This window comes from Callospermophilus lateralis, chromosome 4 (genome assembly GCF_048772815.1).
Source record: "Callospermophilus lateralis isolate mCalLat2 chromosome 4, mCalLat2.hap1, whole genome shotgun sequence".
Lineage (NCBI taxonomy): Eukaryota > Metazoa > Chordata > Mammalia > Rodentia > Sciuridae > Callospermophilus > Callospermophilus lateralis.
This window is the reverse complement of record NC_135308.1, coordinates 158936680-158952600: the sequence shown is the minus strand read 5'-3', so window position 1 is coordinate 158952600 and position 15921 is coordinate 158936680. Positions and strand designations below refer to the sequence as shown.

Genomic DNA, 15921 nt, shown 5'->3' with positions numbered 1-15921 from the left:
GGAAAATTCCCAAACCCAGGGAGGAAGTAGGGACAACTCTTGAAGTTCCAGTTCTCCTGCCCCCTGCCCCACTCCCCCACTGCCTTCTGCACTCCATGAGAGGAGCAAAAAAGAAGCACAGATATCACTCTCCATCTGAGTTCCTTTCCATTTCAACCGACCCAATTGCCCAAATAAACCAACTCAATTGCCAATAAATTACTATTATAAAACATGGTGTGGATATGCATATACATGTACGCGTGTCTACTGTATGCATGGTATGTAGTTGTGTGGTCCAGCGACACAGCCAGGATACAGGAGAATTTTCCTTGCCCGCTTTCTTAGGGATAGCTTCAGACAGAAAGCTTCGGGTTCCCCCAGCAGGGCTCATCTCATCATGGGTGCCACATAATTGGCAGGGAAGAGGCCCAGTTTGTTGTGCAGTCGGCCGGTCCACCAAGATGGGTTGGAGCTGTCCAGAACCTCGACCACCTCTCCGCTGTGGAATCCCAACTCGTCATCCTCCAGGGCCTCAAAGTCGTACAGGGCTCGGGCCCACCGCACGCGCTGTTGGGGAAGCAGGGATGCTTAGCAGCTGCGGGCTGGCCAGCTGGCCTTCAGAGCCACTGTTCTGCAGAGAGCATGCAGTGGTTCCTTGAGCCATGACCTCCACAGAAGCCGACTCCCTGCCACTTAAAGCAGATGGACATGCACAGCCCTGAAGCTACCTCTTGTTTTGTTTTGTTGTTGTTGTGCTAGAGAGACCAGGGCCTGGCACATGCCAGGCTCCTGCTCCGCCCCAGCTCAGTGCTACACCCCAGCCTTAAGGCTCAGCACTTTTATTCACAGAGATGTTTTTCTCTAATGCCCGCAGGGAGTCCCTAATCACTCTCTCTACATTACAAGGAGGTACTTTTATTTTCTTCAAGTGACACACAGAATGGCAAGCCTTCCAGATGAGTACGATTGAGTCCTGAGTCAAGACGGATCACAAAGATAAAGGTGGATCTCACCCTGCCAGAGAAGCAAGAAGCCTGGGGACAGGGCTGGGGTTGTAGCTCAGTGGCAGAGTGCTTGTCCAGACCGTGTGAGGCACTGGGTTCCATCCACAGCACCATGGGGACAGGACAGAGCCAGCCCAACAGCAAGACTAGGAACCCCTGGAGCGGGCACCGCTGGATCCCTTTAGCCCCAGGCCTCACCCCACTCCACCCCACCCCGAGCCCGAGCCGCTTACCCCTGCCAGCTGGAGCTGGGCGGGGTCTGTGTGTCTCCGATGCATGAGGGCTGCGTTCACCTCGCTGCCCGCGCCACAGTGCCCATCATTTATGTCCAGGCTGCCTCCACGACGTTCCTAGAGACAGAGGCAACAGAGGATCGTTACCCTCCGGAGCCTTGCTGAGGTGCCATCGACACACCCAGGATACAGGAGAATTTTCTGAGCATGACCATAAACCCTGGATGATGGAGAGAAGGGGAGGGAGGTCAAAGGGACCTTGGATTCTGAAGGCCAAGATGATGGTGGCTTTTGCTTGTTCATTTAAGAAATATTCACTAGGGGAGTCTCATGCTTTCACGTAAGAAATGTGTATGTTCTCTTTCCTTAAAAAAAAAAAAAAAAAAAAGGAGGGCCTGGGGTTGTGGCTCAGCGGTAGAGCGCTTGCCTAGCACGTAGGAGGCCCTGGGTTCTATTCTCAGCACCACATAAAAATAAATAAAATAAAGGTATTATGTCCAACTACAACTAAAAAATAATTAAAAAAAAAGAAATATTTATTAGGTACCTACCTGGTGTCTGGCAGTAGCAGACATCAGGCATATATTGCTAGAAAGAGAAGGTCTCCACCTCCTCGGAGTTCCCATCTAGGGGGGACCTTACACATTGAAATGCTGTGATCACCCAGAAAAGTCCAGGTCTGCCTGGCTAAATCAGGGGACTTCACAGAGGAGGCCATGCCAGAACTCCAGAAGGACTGGCCAAGGAAGGGCTCTTTGGTCAGAGAACAGCTTCTAAAAAGCCACAAAGACAGAGAGAAAATGCAGCCGGGTGCTGGGGTGTGTTTGCATAGGGGAGGGGGAGGTAGCTGATGAGGCTGGCGACTTAGACGCAGTCAGCTCACAAAGGCCTTTGTGTGCCCTGCTAAGGAATTTAGGAACGATGCTATCAGACTGTATTGTCCACCTCTGTAAGCCGCCAGAAATCCCATCTGGAACAGGCAGGGGATAAATAAATAAGCAAGCCTCCATTGCAGGTGTTAATCCTTTTTTTCCTTGTGGATCTCTGCAGCCAGATGGGCTAAGGGGCATTAATAGATTTGGAATTCTGCTGATAGGAAAATGAAGCAATTGTTCCCTGAGTCTTCAGGGTAAACGTGTGTTGGGGTGCCTGCGCATGCAGGCGTGGGCATCAGGTAGGGAGCCATTTAGTTTACAGACTTGTTGGCCAACAGCAATGTCCATATTTCAGTCATGGAGTGGGGGCAGAATCTCTTTCATGAGCTCTGTGAGACCCAGGGAGGCTGGGCCAGGCCTGGGATGCTGGAGCCTGGGGAGGGCAGGTCCTCCATGCACCTCACCAGGTGGAACTCCATTCTCTGCAGATACCTGGTGCAAGTGGTGATGCTGTTGGTATCGCTGAGGTGGGGGCTGCGGCCCCGTGGGGTACTGTGGGGGTGGCTGTTGGTGCTGGTGGTATTGTGAGGGAGGAGGTGGGGGGTGGTCCGACAGCTTCCGGTTCATTGAAGGCCGGATTTCTTCCCCCACAGCCCCACTGAGATGCGGGCTGCCCTGGGACCTGCGCTCCAGGCTGTTGCCACGGTGACCCTGGGAGAGAGAACAGAGGTGACCCATCCATCCTCTTCCTGGATCTCCTGGCCCTCTCCCATCTTTCTGGCAGCTTCTAGACTGTGCTCATACAACTTCAAGAATCAGCTGGGGGGGGGGGTGGCAGCTTCGAGACAATGGATGGTTCAGACCTCTACATTCTCAGGTTTTCCCAGTGTTAGGGGTCCAGGGTCTGGTTGACAAACTCTTTCCACCTGGTACCCATTCGATCCTTTTCTAGTGGGTCTGTTTTTCTCGGGTAATCAAGCTTAAATATTCCATTTTACTGACAATGCCACCTTCCCTTATCACATGTTGCCACACCGCTGGCGGCCCGCCCTCCAGATAGGCCCTGCTGTTGACTTTGTGTGATTCTGAATTGTCATTTACAGCCTGGCAATAAAGACCCAAACAGCCGCATTCCAGCAGCACCATGGAAACCAGGCCTGGCGCCCGGCATGTCGGGAAGGAGCGAGGCCTGCTACTCCATGCTGTCACCATTCGTGAATCAGAAAGACTTCTTAGTTTTATTTAACAAACAGTTACCCAGAGCCCCAGACTTTGTATATGCTCGCACTTTACAAATATTAACTCATTTAATACAGTTTAATACAATTTAATATGGTCTCTGTTATTCTGAATGGACATCCTAGTAAGTTAATGCCTCTGCCCATTTCCTGGTTGAAATAATGCACAAAGTCTCGGTTAACCTTTGTTTTCCTTTCTGTACTTTGTGTGCACTTAGCGGGAACACCCTTTCCTCCTTTATAGTTTCTCAGCCTTAAAAACAGCCAGCAGCTTGGAAGGGAGGGTTTTCTTTACTTCCCCAGCGCACATGTTGCTTTAAAAGTCTCAACACTTTTCAAATAACTAGGCTCAACTAGCCCAGTCAATGCCTCTTTCTATAACACCTGCCTCTTATAACCATGTATTTTCCTTTGAAAAATAGTTTACATATTGCACGTGTGTGTGCACATATGTGAGAATTCACTCACAGGAGGTAGATAACCTTTCTCTTAATATCTATTATAGACCAGATTCTTAGGCAGGCAAGGCTGCGATTGTATGATATTTCTTTCTCACAAGAGCCCAGTGAGGGAGTATTGATGTTCTCCCCATTCTCCAGATGAGAAAACTGATACTCAGAATGGTTTCTTCACTTGACTAGGTAATACAGGTAAGTGGTGGCTAAATCAGGATTTAATCTGGTTCTTTTCTATTAAACAGTACTCTGTGTTACAAATAGTTGCAAGAGCAAAAATTCCAGGTCTGTTTTTCTCCTTCAGTGTCCCCCTGCAACTTACCCCCAAGCCATTACAAGTTCCACCTGCTGCTTTACTCTGGGATCCTATTCTCTCAGAGAGTAGGAGCTCCCTACTCCCTCCTTGGCCAGCTCCTGAGTTGGGCTGAAAACACATTTCAATGTTTGCAAGTGACAGAATTGTAGCACCCCACAAAGAGCTAAATTCATGGAGGATTTGCAGTGTGATTCAGAATGATGGAAGAGATGGCATCCATTCTATTCTCTTACAGTCACAACCCTCTGGGAAGTAGGTAGCACTCCTATCCCCATTTTGTGGATGAGGAAACTGAGGATTGGAGAATTTTCCAAAGTCACATAGCTAGGAAGTGTTAACCCTGAGGTCTGACCTCAGGGTTATTCCTGCTTTTCAGAACACTCTGGGATCAGCCCATTAAATGCATTTTCTAGGTGGGAGCTTGGACCTCCTAAAATCTCTAGGTCGGGGTTGATGTGGATCTGAGTCATACCTGATCTTCTCGGGTTCTATCCCTCAGGAAAATCTGTTTCTGCTTGGAGATGGAAGTTGTCCTGTAATAGTCCACCAGCTTATTTAGGGATGGAAACTTCTCAGTCCACAAGAAGTAATTGCCCTTGTTGTCTCGCATGACCTTGAAGTGCTGGACGTCATCCTCATGCCTGGAGAGGAAGGCAAATCCAGATTACATGTTATGGGATGACAGAGCCTCTAGCTCTGTTTGCACCCAGGATGGTAGAGTTCAGTTTGGGCAGGAAATGTAGATATGGATGACTGTCCCATCAATGGGCAGGAAGGCTGGTCTAGCCTAGCGCTAGCAGGAGGTTTGTGGGAGGGACCACTCAGGAGGGACTTTCACATCAGCAGAAGGTAATCAGATGAGCTGGAATCTGTCTTGGACATGGAGCCAACATTTACAAGGGGGGAAAAAATGTTGCAAGTGTCTTAAAGACTAAGAGATTGAGGACCTTTTCATAATGTTTATTTTAAACATGACAACACCAGTGTCCTGACATGGTAAGGCTCTGCAGCAGAGGATTTTTTTAAGCCCCAGTTAATCTTTTTGTTATCAGAAATACTTTGAACCATCTTCTTTAAGCCTATAAAACTAGCACCGGTTAGGAAAAAGTTGCTCTTATCCTTAAGGAATTTGTTACATTTTTTTTCTGTAGGAGGATTTCTTGATATTGGTTTATATTTTGCATAAATAGGGTTATAAAATATTTTGAGCTTTGGGGGGAAAAGTATTATTTGGAACCAGAGAGTTTGATCAGAAAAGACCTTATTTTACAGCCTGACTTCTATGAGGATGTGGATGGGCGGGCTCAGAAAGGTGCAGGGCCTCAGTCAAGATCACTGTGAGGATTAGGCAGGTCTCTGGTTCCAGTCTTGTGAGCTTGGCCCACCAGGCCATGTAGACATGCTGACTTCTTTTAGATCAGCACTTTTGTATTGGATACCAGTCTGGACTCAAGTGATGGGGCACATTTGTATCAGGATTAGAGAAATTTAATTTTATCCATCAAGAAAGAGGGGACTGGACTTTTCTTATCATCTCTAGTCCTATTCCATGACCAACTCATGCTCCCTTATATGTAAAACTTATTTTTCAAACAGATCTATGTGTATATTTAAAGATATACTGGCACAAATGATACCAACAGACTGACTCAGCAGAAAGGTTAAGAATTTAAAGGGTTTTGGAGAGTAGAGATACCTCTGAAGGTCAGTGGAAGTTTCTTAGAGATGGGTGTAGAGGTTGGTATTTCGAGGGGACAGGAATTCTAACCCTCATTCTCATCTTCTGTGCGGGGCTCTGCCCATAACTGGGCGAAGCTGAAGTTTACACAGTAACTGCTATCTCTATGGCTTTTGGATAGTAACTGACCTGTGATAATCATGATGAATTTTTCCCGTGTGTTGGCCACTGACAAAGGCTTTCTTTCCCCCTAAAGCCCCATGGCCTGACTCATAGTTATTACCACAAAGAGGAGGGGGAAATGTTCTTGTTTATTATAATTATTTATCCACTATCTCTTGATCAAAGGACTCCAGAGTCCTTTGAAACATTAACCCTTTCAATCTTACAAGCTGAGACAGCAGTGGACATTGGGGGTGCTGCAGGTCATCTGTGCCTATAGACAGAGAATGACTTGACCATTGTCTCAAGTCCTGAGAGGGGCACAGAAAAGAATGTAGTATGGGGCTCCAGATTCTGAAACCTTGATCCTTAACAAGCACAAGTGAAGAACTACAATGAGCTCTTAATCATCTGTGCCTCTGACAGAAAGCACATGTAAAAATAAATAAAAATGACTTTACTTCGGAAAATATTATGCTACATTTCTGGAGAAGATATACAGTAGATATTGTAGTAATAAGTATCATAACAAGAGGCCATATTGCTTCAATGCCCAGGAAGACTTGGGCACCTCAATGCCTGGGAAGATTTGGGCAGAAGTCAAGGCTCACCATTTTGCAGAATTTGTTTCAATTGAGGAAATAGAAACCAAAATTCATAGCTGAAAAAGGCCAAGAAAAACCAAAGACAGAAAGAGATGCCCTTCAATCTAACAAATTACTTGGTCCAATTCATAATTAGGGCCCTTAAAAATAGGTTTGACTTGTAAAGTTTATTAATAGAGCAAAATTTCATTAATTAAGACCTAATGAGTTTGGAATTTGTGATACTTTAATATTGGCTTGAGCTAAAGTTTACAATCACCCAACTAATAAAAGGAAAGCTTTAAGGAAAATTAAGAGTGTAGGCAAAATTGCAGAGCAAAGCTAAAGAGACCAGCTACTTGCAATCCCCCCAGAGCCAAGTGTGTATACAAATGGTCGACCCATCATTTTTGGGTCCTTCCTGTGTTTTAAAAAATCCACTTCCTTGAAAGAGTGCGGTAGCCATAATTTATTACCTGTACTCAAAGTGATAAAGCTGTAATGACTTTCAAAACCTATTGAATGATTCAGACCGGAATCTCCTGCCAATGAACTTGGCAGGGGGGTCTTACTGCGCGGGTGGCCAGGCCTTCTCCTGATCCTATATCAGCTCTATTTCTTACACTTTCATGAGTGGTCACCAATACATGCAGTCTCTGAAAGGCTGACCACACATACTATGTTCAGACCCCGGGCTTCTCATTTGGGGCTATGTCATGTCTAAGCCTGGACTGAGTCACTACTTCCTCCCGGGTGCCATACAGGAGCCACATTTCCCAGTCACAGCCCTCCCTGCCCACTCCTTGGGCTGTGCTCAGTTGTTCTCAGGTCTCCTGCAGGGTGCCAGGTGTGGGGTTGAGGCAGCCTTGCTCTGTGCTCAGCTGCCTGCATAGGCGTCCTACAGCCATGACTTGGGATTTCTACTTGTCTCTGATCCTTCTTCAAGCATACATCACAGTAGTAATTGCAGGAGGATCACAAGTTTGAGGCCAGCTTCAGCAATTTGGGGAGACCCTGTCTCAAAAAGAAGAAAAAAAAAAAGGACTGGGGATGTGGCTCAGTGGTAAAGCACCTCTGGGTTTAAAATTTAAACCCCAGATGGATGTGGTCAAGTAGTAGTTCTTATTTTCTTCCTCCCCTTCTCCTTCCTTCCATACATATTCTGAGATTATCTACCGCGTGCAAGACTCTGTTAAGCGCACAAAGATGAAGTGATAAAATCCTGTTCTTCAGGACCACTTGGCCTAGATGGGGAGGCAGATCACTGTGGCATAATTTTGAACACAACCTACCTCACTAAGGAGTTACAGACACAGGTTCCCGGAAGGAAATGGATAACAGTATAGTTTGATAAGATGTCACCAAGCTTGGTCACCTAAGCCACTGTGCCTCTGGTCACTGGGTCACATTTGAGAGGTCACCTGTGGCTTCAGTAGTCTGGGCGACTATCAGCTGAGAAGGATCAGGACGGTGTCAGGAGTGGCCAGTACCTGACGGAGATGGAGAAGTCCCCTGGTGAGCTCTGGCTGGCCCGGATGATGAAGAACCCAACTTCCTTGCCCATGAGTAAGTTCTCTGCCTGGTGTCTCGAAAGTCCTTCATGAAACCACCTACCGGGAGAGAGACAGCAAGAGGATCTTGATGCCAGGCATGACAGTAAGGGAAAACAAAGAAGGGAGGGAGGGTTAGAAGAGGGCAGAGGAGCCTGAGGGGCAGGTGCTTTCAGAAACCCAGCAAGGGCTATAAGCAGCTTTCAAGAAAAGCAAGTGAGTGTTCCTCTTGACTCGCCCTCTTTGTTCCTTCCCTCCAGGAGAAGCCTCTCTCCAGCTTGGAAACCCTGAATCATGGAAATGTGCCACTGCACCAAAATGGGGCCAAGAGGGAGGGACTCACGGCAGGAAGCAGCTGCCTGCTGCATGCGTGTGCGGGATCAGATGGAGGAGGACTGCGGGCAGAGGATGCACAGGAGGAAGGGCTGCTATGGGCACTGGGAAGGGATGCCAGGCCAGCAGGCTGGGCAGGGCCTGGGGCATTCACTCCCAGGTTGAGGCCTCAGTGAGCTGGAGGCTCCTCCATGGGGCAGTTGGGGTGAGTTACAACCAGGGACTCAGGCTACTCAGGCAGGCATGGAGAACCTGGGACTAGCAGCAGCCCCAGAGAACAGCGTCTATAGAGCCGGCTCCTGTGGAATTCTTCATGAGCAATTCCCTCTGCTTTGGGACCCCACCGCAACCACCAAGAAAACAAAAACAGGCTGGAGAAAAAATCATCCCCCTCGCCTCTTGGTACCAGGGATTGAACCTAGGAGCTCTTTACCACTGAGCTACATCCCAGTCCTGTATATTTTTTATTTTTAGACAGGGTTTCATTAAGTTGTTGAGGGTCTCAACAAGTTGCTAAGACTGGCCTTGAACTTGCAATCTTCCTGCCCTAGCCTCCCACCTTGCAGGAATTGTAGGCTGGTACCAGCACACCCTGCTTGGAAGATCATCTCTACTGTGGAAAAGAAGCAAATGGGAGAAGCTGCCTTTTCAGGATTGCAGCCAGGGTGGCAGTCTCTGGAATGTGGCTGCACATAGGGTGGCATGCAGGAAAAAGTCGAACACTCAGGGCAAGGCCCAGAGTACAGACAGCCTCAGGGCAGGAGGCCAGAAACCTCTCTCAACCTCTAAGAAGCAAAATGAGAGTTTGTAATTGCTCAGGGGCCAGAGGTGGGGTGGTGTGACATTGCTTCAAGGTGGCTGCTCTGATCACTGCCCCCAGTAAGGCTAATGCACATGGCCCTTTAAGAGAAATGCCTGACAGGCATTTGGGTTCCTTTATGAACCACATTCCATGCTTCCTAGAATTTGGGAACCTGCACTGGAGACAGGGGTAGCAGAAGGGCTGCACTTATCTCAGACCTGGCCACAGGGAAATGCTGGCTGTACCACCAGGGGCTGGAGGCAGAGTCTCTCTGGAGGTCTGGAGATCTTCCAGAGTTTGCCACACACCCTTGCAGGGCTGACCTAGTGACTGCCACGTCATAGCCACGTGGAAGCAGTGGGGATGGGAGAAGAAGTCCCTCCACATCAGCCATCGCTCAAAGGAAATAATTTAGAAGGGGTAACAGGCAATTGCGGGGGGGGATTAGAAAATGTGTGTGTTCTCTAACTGGGATTGGAGAAGTGATTTCTTCTGAGACTTCCAAAGATTCTCACACACTCACATTAGGCACAAGCAGTGAGGGTTTCAATATTCCATGTCATTGCAAAGCTATTCTCTCTGTTCACTGTGCCCTTGAGCTCCAGGGGGAACAGGAGGTGAGCAATTGGAAATATCAAACACGATTCTTTTGCAGAAATGAAGTGGTAGCTGGAAGGGATTGGGGATCAAGAGATTTTTGGTTTTCGTTTATTTTTTTTTTTTTGTGAGATGGGAGAAAAGGCAGCATGTGTGTTTGCTGAGGGGAGTGATCTAGCAAAGAGAGAAAGAATGTGGATGTGGGAGAGGGGAGAATTTCTGCTAGAAGCACTGGCAGTTCGCTGGGGACAGTTGCAGGGGGGCATGTCTGACCTCAGTTGCAGGAGGCTGTAGAAGTGGGGGCTGGGGACCAGGGGAGGAGATCAGGGAGCTTCCCTTCTGGTGACTTCCATTTTCTCAGTGCACCTGGAATCCAGGTCCAGGGCTTAGAGTGAGGCGGGGGAGGGGCGGGAGGCACCTAGCAGATGACCAGGCAGCATCTAGGGCCCGATGAGGTCATTCATCTGGTTCAGTGGTCAGTATTGGATCACTGATGGTGGTGCTGCTGCACCTCATAGGAGTCATCGGTGCCAACAAACCTTTGCTATTTGGGTGAGCCGCTGGCTCTGCGACAAGATTAGATTTCTATCTAACCCTTGTGGTCAATTCTTGAGACAACTGGGGCCCAATCTCAGTGTTTCATTTCCTCTTTCTGGAGGGAATTTCCCTTCCCCCCACTGACTTCTCTTCTCTGGCTGGGGTGAACATATACTTTAAGGAAGGCAGGGAGTGTCCTCACAGTCGCCCTATTAGGGACCCTGTTTGGGTGGAAGGTAATTGCTAAACACCCTTCTGAAGCGAGGTGGCCAACAGCGCCCCCTTTGGGATGCTTGGAAACCTGCAGTTGCAATCATTGTGGGTGATTTTAATTTATAACCTTATTTTATAAAATCTTAAAATAGGCGATACATGCACATGGTGGAAACTTCAAAAGGGAATGAAATGAAATGCAAATCTTCCTCCCACCCCTGGCCTTCCGCTGTGTGGTTCTGGAGGCTCTAGAGGGAGATCTCCAGAGGCAACCATTTTTGACAGTATCTTGGGTATGCATGGATAATTTTAGTGACGACTGAAAAAGTAAGGGGAGCGTGTGTGGGTAGGCCAATCTCAGCAGGCTGGAAATACTTACTCAGGAAACTGGATGTCTATAAAATTCTTGGGCACATATCCTTCTTGGCTCCCAAGCTCCGCCTTGAACCATTCCTCTTGGTTACTTAAGATCTACAGGGAGGAGAACAAAGGACGCAGTTGCTGCAGGGAGGACACAGAAAAGCAAGAGAAGGGGCTGCAGGGCAAAGAATGTCCTTTTGGATGTAGAGGTAAAAAAGCCACGGATCCAGGTAGCTGCTGTGAGTCCGCCTAGTCGGGAAGGGGGCACTCAGTGGGCTTGCCTTTGGAATATGGCTTCTCTTTGACCCCAAGCTATCTCTGTCACTTGTGCCACCCACTCATGTCACCCCACTGTAGCCTGGCTTCCCAGACCCAGCACGTGGGGGCCTCTCTGAATTCCTTCTCCTTTTCCTTTGTCTTGGGTCTTGGCATCTTTAGTTCCTCATCTGGGCAGACGGTGGGAAGACAAGAATGGCTACTCTGTAGTTTTTTCTTCTCTTCCAGGTGACCAGGAAACTTCAAAAAATTAAACTCTCCAAACAAGTAGATTAAAACTTGGACATCCAAGTGGGACCAGCTGTGCAAACAGCACCTCTGTGTGTTCACATTCTGTGTTTCATAGATCGCTGGGACAGGATTCAAGATACATGGGATGGTGTTTGTCAACTCGCTTTTAAAGCCAGAGCACAAGCAAAACCAAAAGTTCTGTCTCATTACTGTATGGTCCCCTCCTGACTGTTATCCCACACACTGTCACCTACCTTGGTTACTCATATTACTCACCAGACTTGGCTCTATGAAGCTTCTGCTTATTTCAGAAAATAAGAGTCACTGTTAAAAGAAAAATATTTGCCACCCCCACTGAGATGTTTCTAATGTAATGTGACATAGACGTGGGCCACAGTTCAAAACGGGGATGGTGGAGCAGAAGAGGGCAGGAAATGCGAGGAGCCACTGAATTAACCACCCAGGAGCCCTCCTAGTACTGGACTTTGAGAAATGATAACTCTGTGGTTGTTTCAGCCATTTTTTAGTTTGTTTCTTGTAGCTGAAGATGTCCTGGTGAACTGAGTGACTAAGATGAAGAGGAAAGTCAGAGGATGGCTAGAAAAGACAGCCTGGGGGAGAGGCCATCTGCCCAGGCAATGAGTGAGTTATTCAGGCAAAGTTAGGTGGCCAAAGAACCACTCCTAAGGCATGAGGAAATGAGATGCTTTCTGGGACGCCTGTCAGAACCCCTGGGCCCATGTTGAAGAGTTTGGGTTTTTATCTTGGAATAAAAGACTTTAAGCCTGGAAATAACAGTAAGAAAGAGAGTTAGGAAAGAGCTCTGTATCACAGGGTGAGGATGAGCTGAGGGTGGGATAAAGTCAGGGGAGGAACTGAGGGGAGGGGAGTATCACTCCCCAAGAAAGAGATGATGGGGCCTGGGCTAAGAGGAGGTGAGGACATATTTTAGAGGAATTGAGAAAGCCACATGGGTGGGATTTTGACCTTCTGGGGAGCTGAGGGAGAGGGGGATTTGGGGATGACTCTGAATTTCTAGCCTGGGAGATGGAGTGGGTAGAGATGTCTGTCCTGAAATAGAAAGCAGGAGTCAAGCAGGAAGGACACATGGACTTCAGCTTGCAGTGGGTGAACTCTGATGGGGAAGGGAGGCTCAGGAGCAGTGCATGTGGGAGCCGGACACAGGCTAGAGGTGGGGGTGGCAGAGTGGCACTTGGGAGTCATCCAAAGGGAGGATTTGAAGTCATGGGTCCCAGGGGTTTCTCTCTCCCAGAGAAAAAGCCAGGAGGAGAGTTGCAGAGAGCCTCGTGCTGGAGAAGTAACGCTGACCTACTTCTAGTATCACTCCTGAGGGGGACGAAAGGGGAGAGGGCCCTATGGTGGAAGGAGAAGGCCTGGTTCCTGGCTTGGCTCTGCCACTAGCTATGTGATGCTGGGCCAGTCAATTAGCATCTGAAGATGGGGATAATAATATCTGCCCAGCACCTCACAGAGCCCTCTGAAAGTCCTTCCCTAAGCACATACTCTTTATGAAAATATCATCTGTCAAATGTGATATTCTTGTGAGGGAGGATTCCAGCTCTGAAGGACACAGAAGGGTTTATAAGTTCTTTAAAGTGTTATGTTATTCGTGTATGTTTTGAATGTGATCATTTGTTCCGAAGAAATAAAAGTGTGTCCCATATTTGAGTTTGAGAATTGCTGAGAACAGAGAACTCTATAGTTTCAAACATCAAATGTGACTGTTGGTTTCACTAAGGACGAGGGTATGTGTGTTGGGGGGAGCAATGGGGGAGGCAGAAAATCTAGGTCAAAGGAAGAACTAGGAACCCCAGAGGTGGTGCCTCCCAACTACACAGAGACCACGGGAACATTCGCCTCTGGGCCACTGCTTCCATGGCTTTGGAATTCCTTTTTCCCATCATGGGAGTATAAAATGTTTGCCAGGGGGCAAATGTCAAATCCAAAAGTGAGCAGGACTAAGGTGAGAGAGGCCTTTTGGAAATTGGCTTATCACAGTACAAAAAACACTTTGTATTTCGTTCTCTGACCTGAAGCCAGCTGTAATTTTAGTAATCATGGCTCATACCCATTTAATTACCTCCTCCTGAAACCAAAAGATTATCCCCCAATGCTGGCTATTTGTCTCCACCACCTGGTGCTTGGTCGGTCTGAAATTGTGTTTCCAGAGAGGTGAATTTACAGGCTTTTTATGGTGTAATAGAAGCAAGGTCTTAAAAAATCTCATTTTCTGCAAGGAAAGTATTTGGGGGAGGGGGAGAGGGCTTCCTCCTGCCGTTGTGGGCCCAGAGCCCTGTAACTTCCTGTTCCTCTCATCTCTCCATCGGTTCGGTTCCCCTTATCTCTTATACTCATCGTATAAACCTGAGCAAGGAGCTCAGTCTGAACCCATGAAGTTTTACCCCGAAATTGCTATGCCTTACTTCTTATAAATGTTCCCTAAGAGAATAATTTTCTGGGTTACATGGCCTGAGAATAAGTTAGACGTGGGAAGAGAAAGACCAAAGTACATCAGGAAAAAATTTAAAATTGGATAGAATTACAGCTCTTAGAGGCATGGCAGAAATCAGAGGTGTAGAGGAAGTTAATTATGTAGGATTAACTCTTAGTGCTTTTATGCCTCTGTTTCAGGAGAAAGAAATGGGGTCGAGTTGGACGCAGTACAGAAGCAAGTAGAAATGGATGGGGGTCAAGAGACAGTTTTCAAAGCTCCTGGAAAATTCCAGTGACAGATTTCACTGTAAGTCTGGTGCTATGTGAGCCTACGGGTATGGAGGTTTATGACACGAACACGGAAAGTTTGATTCTCGGCTTTCCAAATGTTTCTCCCCGAGGAGAACAGAGATCAGGTCATTCTGCCCGGTTCCTTGTCCACCATCTTGTTTACCATCCCATGCGGATCAGCCTCTTGTAAGCACCTGCTGTTTGCAGTTAGGGTGTCAAGAATATGGAGGTGAGTGAAATTGGGCCTTCACCCTGGGGAACTCACAGTCTGGAGAGAGTGGTGGATGCACTAGTCAGACACTTTTTTGGGGGGAACTTTCTTATGAAAAGCTCTTTAGTCTTTAGCTCTAGAAGCCAAACAAGAGACAAAGGCACCCTAAAGCAAATTGCTGGGGCTGATGAGAGCTGGCTTTGAGAATGACCATGAGGATTCCTGGGTGTGTTTCCCGTCTCGGGATGAGAGGAGCAGACACTGTGGTGGCATACCAGGAGCGATGACTAGGGCACTGATGACCTTCATTCAGACATTGTGTGAACTCTGTCACAAACTCTGCGTTTTTCTCTTCACTGCTACAGCTGCAATGGGCAACATTTGAAAAGAGGGAAGGGGCTGGCTTTCGGATGGAATTCCAAATGAGCACACAGAAATGAAATTCAGCAATTCAAGAAGCGTGCCCTGGGAACCTATTGGGGCGGTGGCTTATGTTTGATGGTGGGAAGACACAAAGATGAATCTGGCATGGTGTTGCTCCCAGGGAGCCCACGATGGAGGGACCCCTCTCCATGCACCAGATGTTGGCAGGACCCACTTTGGCAGAAGTGACCCTGGCCCTTACAGAGCAACCAACACAGAAATGGGCAACTGGGAGCCCACAGGGTGAGAGTAGCAGTGAGAAGTGGAGCCTGTGCCTCAAGATGAAGCACTGTGAAAGTTGGGGAGGCGCTGAAGGACAAGGGATTGCTTTTGCTGGGGCAGTCGGGAAAGGGAAGGATCAGTGAGGGCACCTGGCAGGGTGGTCTGAACACGCGTGGGCAGGGAAATGACACTCAGAGCATAGGGGAGAGCCCAAGATGGGGCTGTATTGTAGTGGAACCGGGGGCATTATGTACACAAAGGTTGTGTGTATGTGTGTGTATGTGTGTGCACGCACGCACAAGTGCGCCTGCTTGTGAGCGTAATGAGATCGGACAGTGCACTGGGGCCAGATGGTTTAGATTTCAATCAATTGGTAACAGGGAACCACTGGATGCTTTCGAGCAAGGAAATGATATGATCTGATTTGTCTTCTAGAAAAGTCCTTCTGGGACTACTTGGTAGAAAGATTGAAGAAAGAAGAGACAGCAGGCAATGAGGTCAGTCAAGGGGGGCATGGCGACAGTGTGAATGAACAGGCAGAGACATCAGAAATGTGTCTACTGATAACATGGCCACCCTTTGCTGGGCATCTGCTTCGGGTTAGGACCTTGCAAGGTAGCTAGGCTTCCACTGATAGAAGGAGTCACTGAGACTCAGAGGAAGCAGAACTTGGCCCAGGGCCTCACAGTAGTGAGCTGGGGGTTGAACCCACATCTGGCTGGTTGCAAAGTCCTTCCCACTGCACCCCACACCGTTCTAGTGAAGGTGGGGCTCACTCGAGAGAGATCACCATGAAAAATATTCAGAGTAGTATATCGTGTGTAGGAATTGCACAAAGCTCCACCCAGACCGTCAGAATCTACCGGGGTTAACTTGGACACATGGTCTAATCCC

General features: G+C 48.0%; 1 protein-coding gene across 1 annotated transcript in view; it reads right to left on the bottom strand.

The window, feature by feature from the left end:
- Positions 1 to 304: 304 nt before the first annotated feature.
- Grap2 (GRB2 related adaptor protein 2) overlaps positions 305 to 15921 on the bottom strand; it is a 60666-nt gene continuing 45049 nt past the window's right edge. Inside the window, exons 3-8 of the mRNA XM_076853330.2 lie at positions 10939 to 11030; positions 8018 to 8137; positions 4576 to 4744; positions 2587 to 2805; positions 1220 to 1336; positions 305 to 549 (exon numbers count right to left, since the gene is read on the bottom strand). Of these exons, the coding sequence (XP_076709445.1) occupies positions 370 to 549; positions 1220 to 1336; positions 2587 to 2805; positions 4576 to 4744; positions 8018 to 8137; positions 10939 to 11030 (897 nt within the window). The 3' untranslated portion in view covers positions 305 to 369. The remainder of the gene's footprint in view (positions 550 to 1219; positions 1337 to 2586; positions 2806 to 4575; positions 4745 to 8017; positions 8138 to 10938; positions 11031 to 15921) is intronic.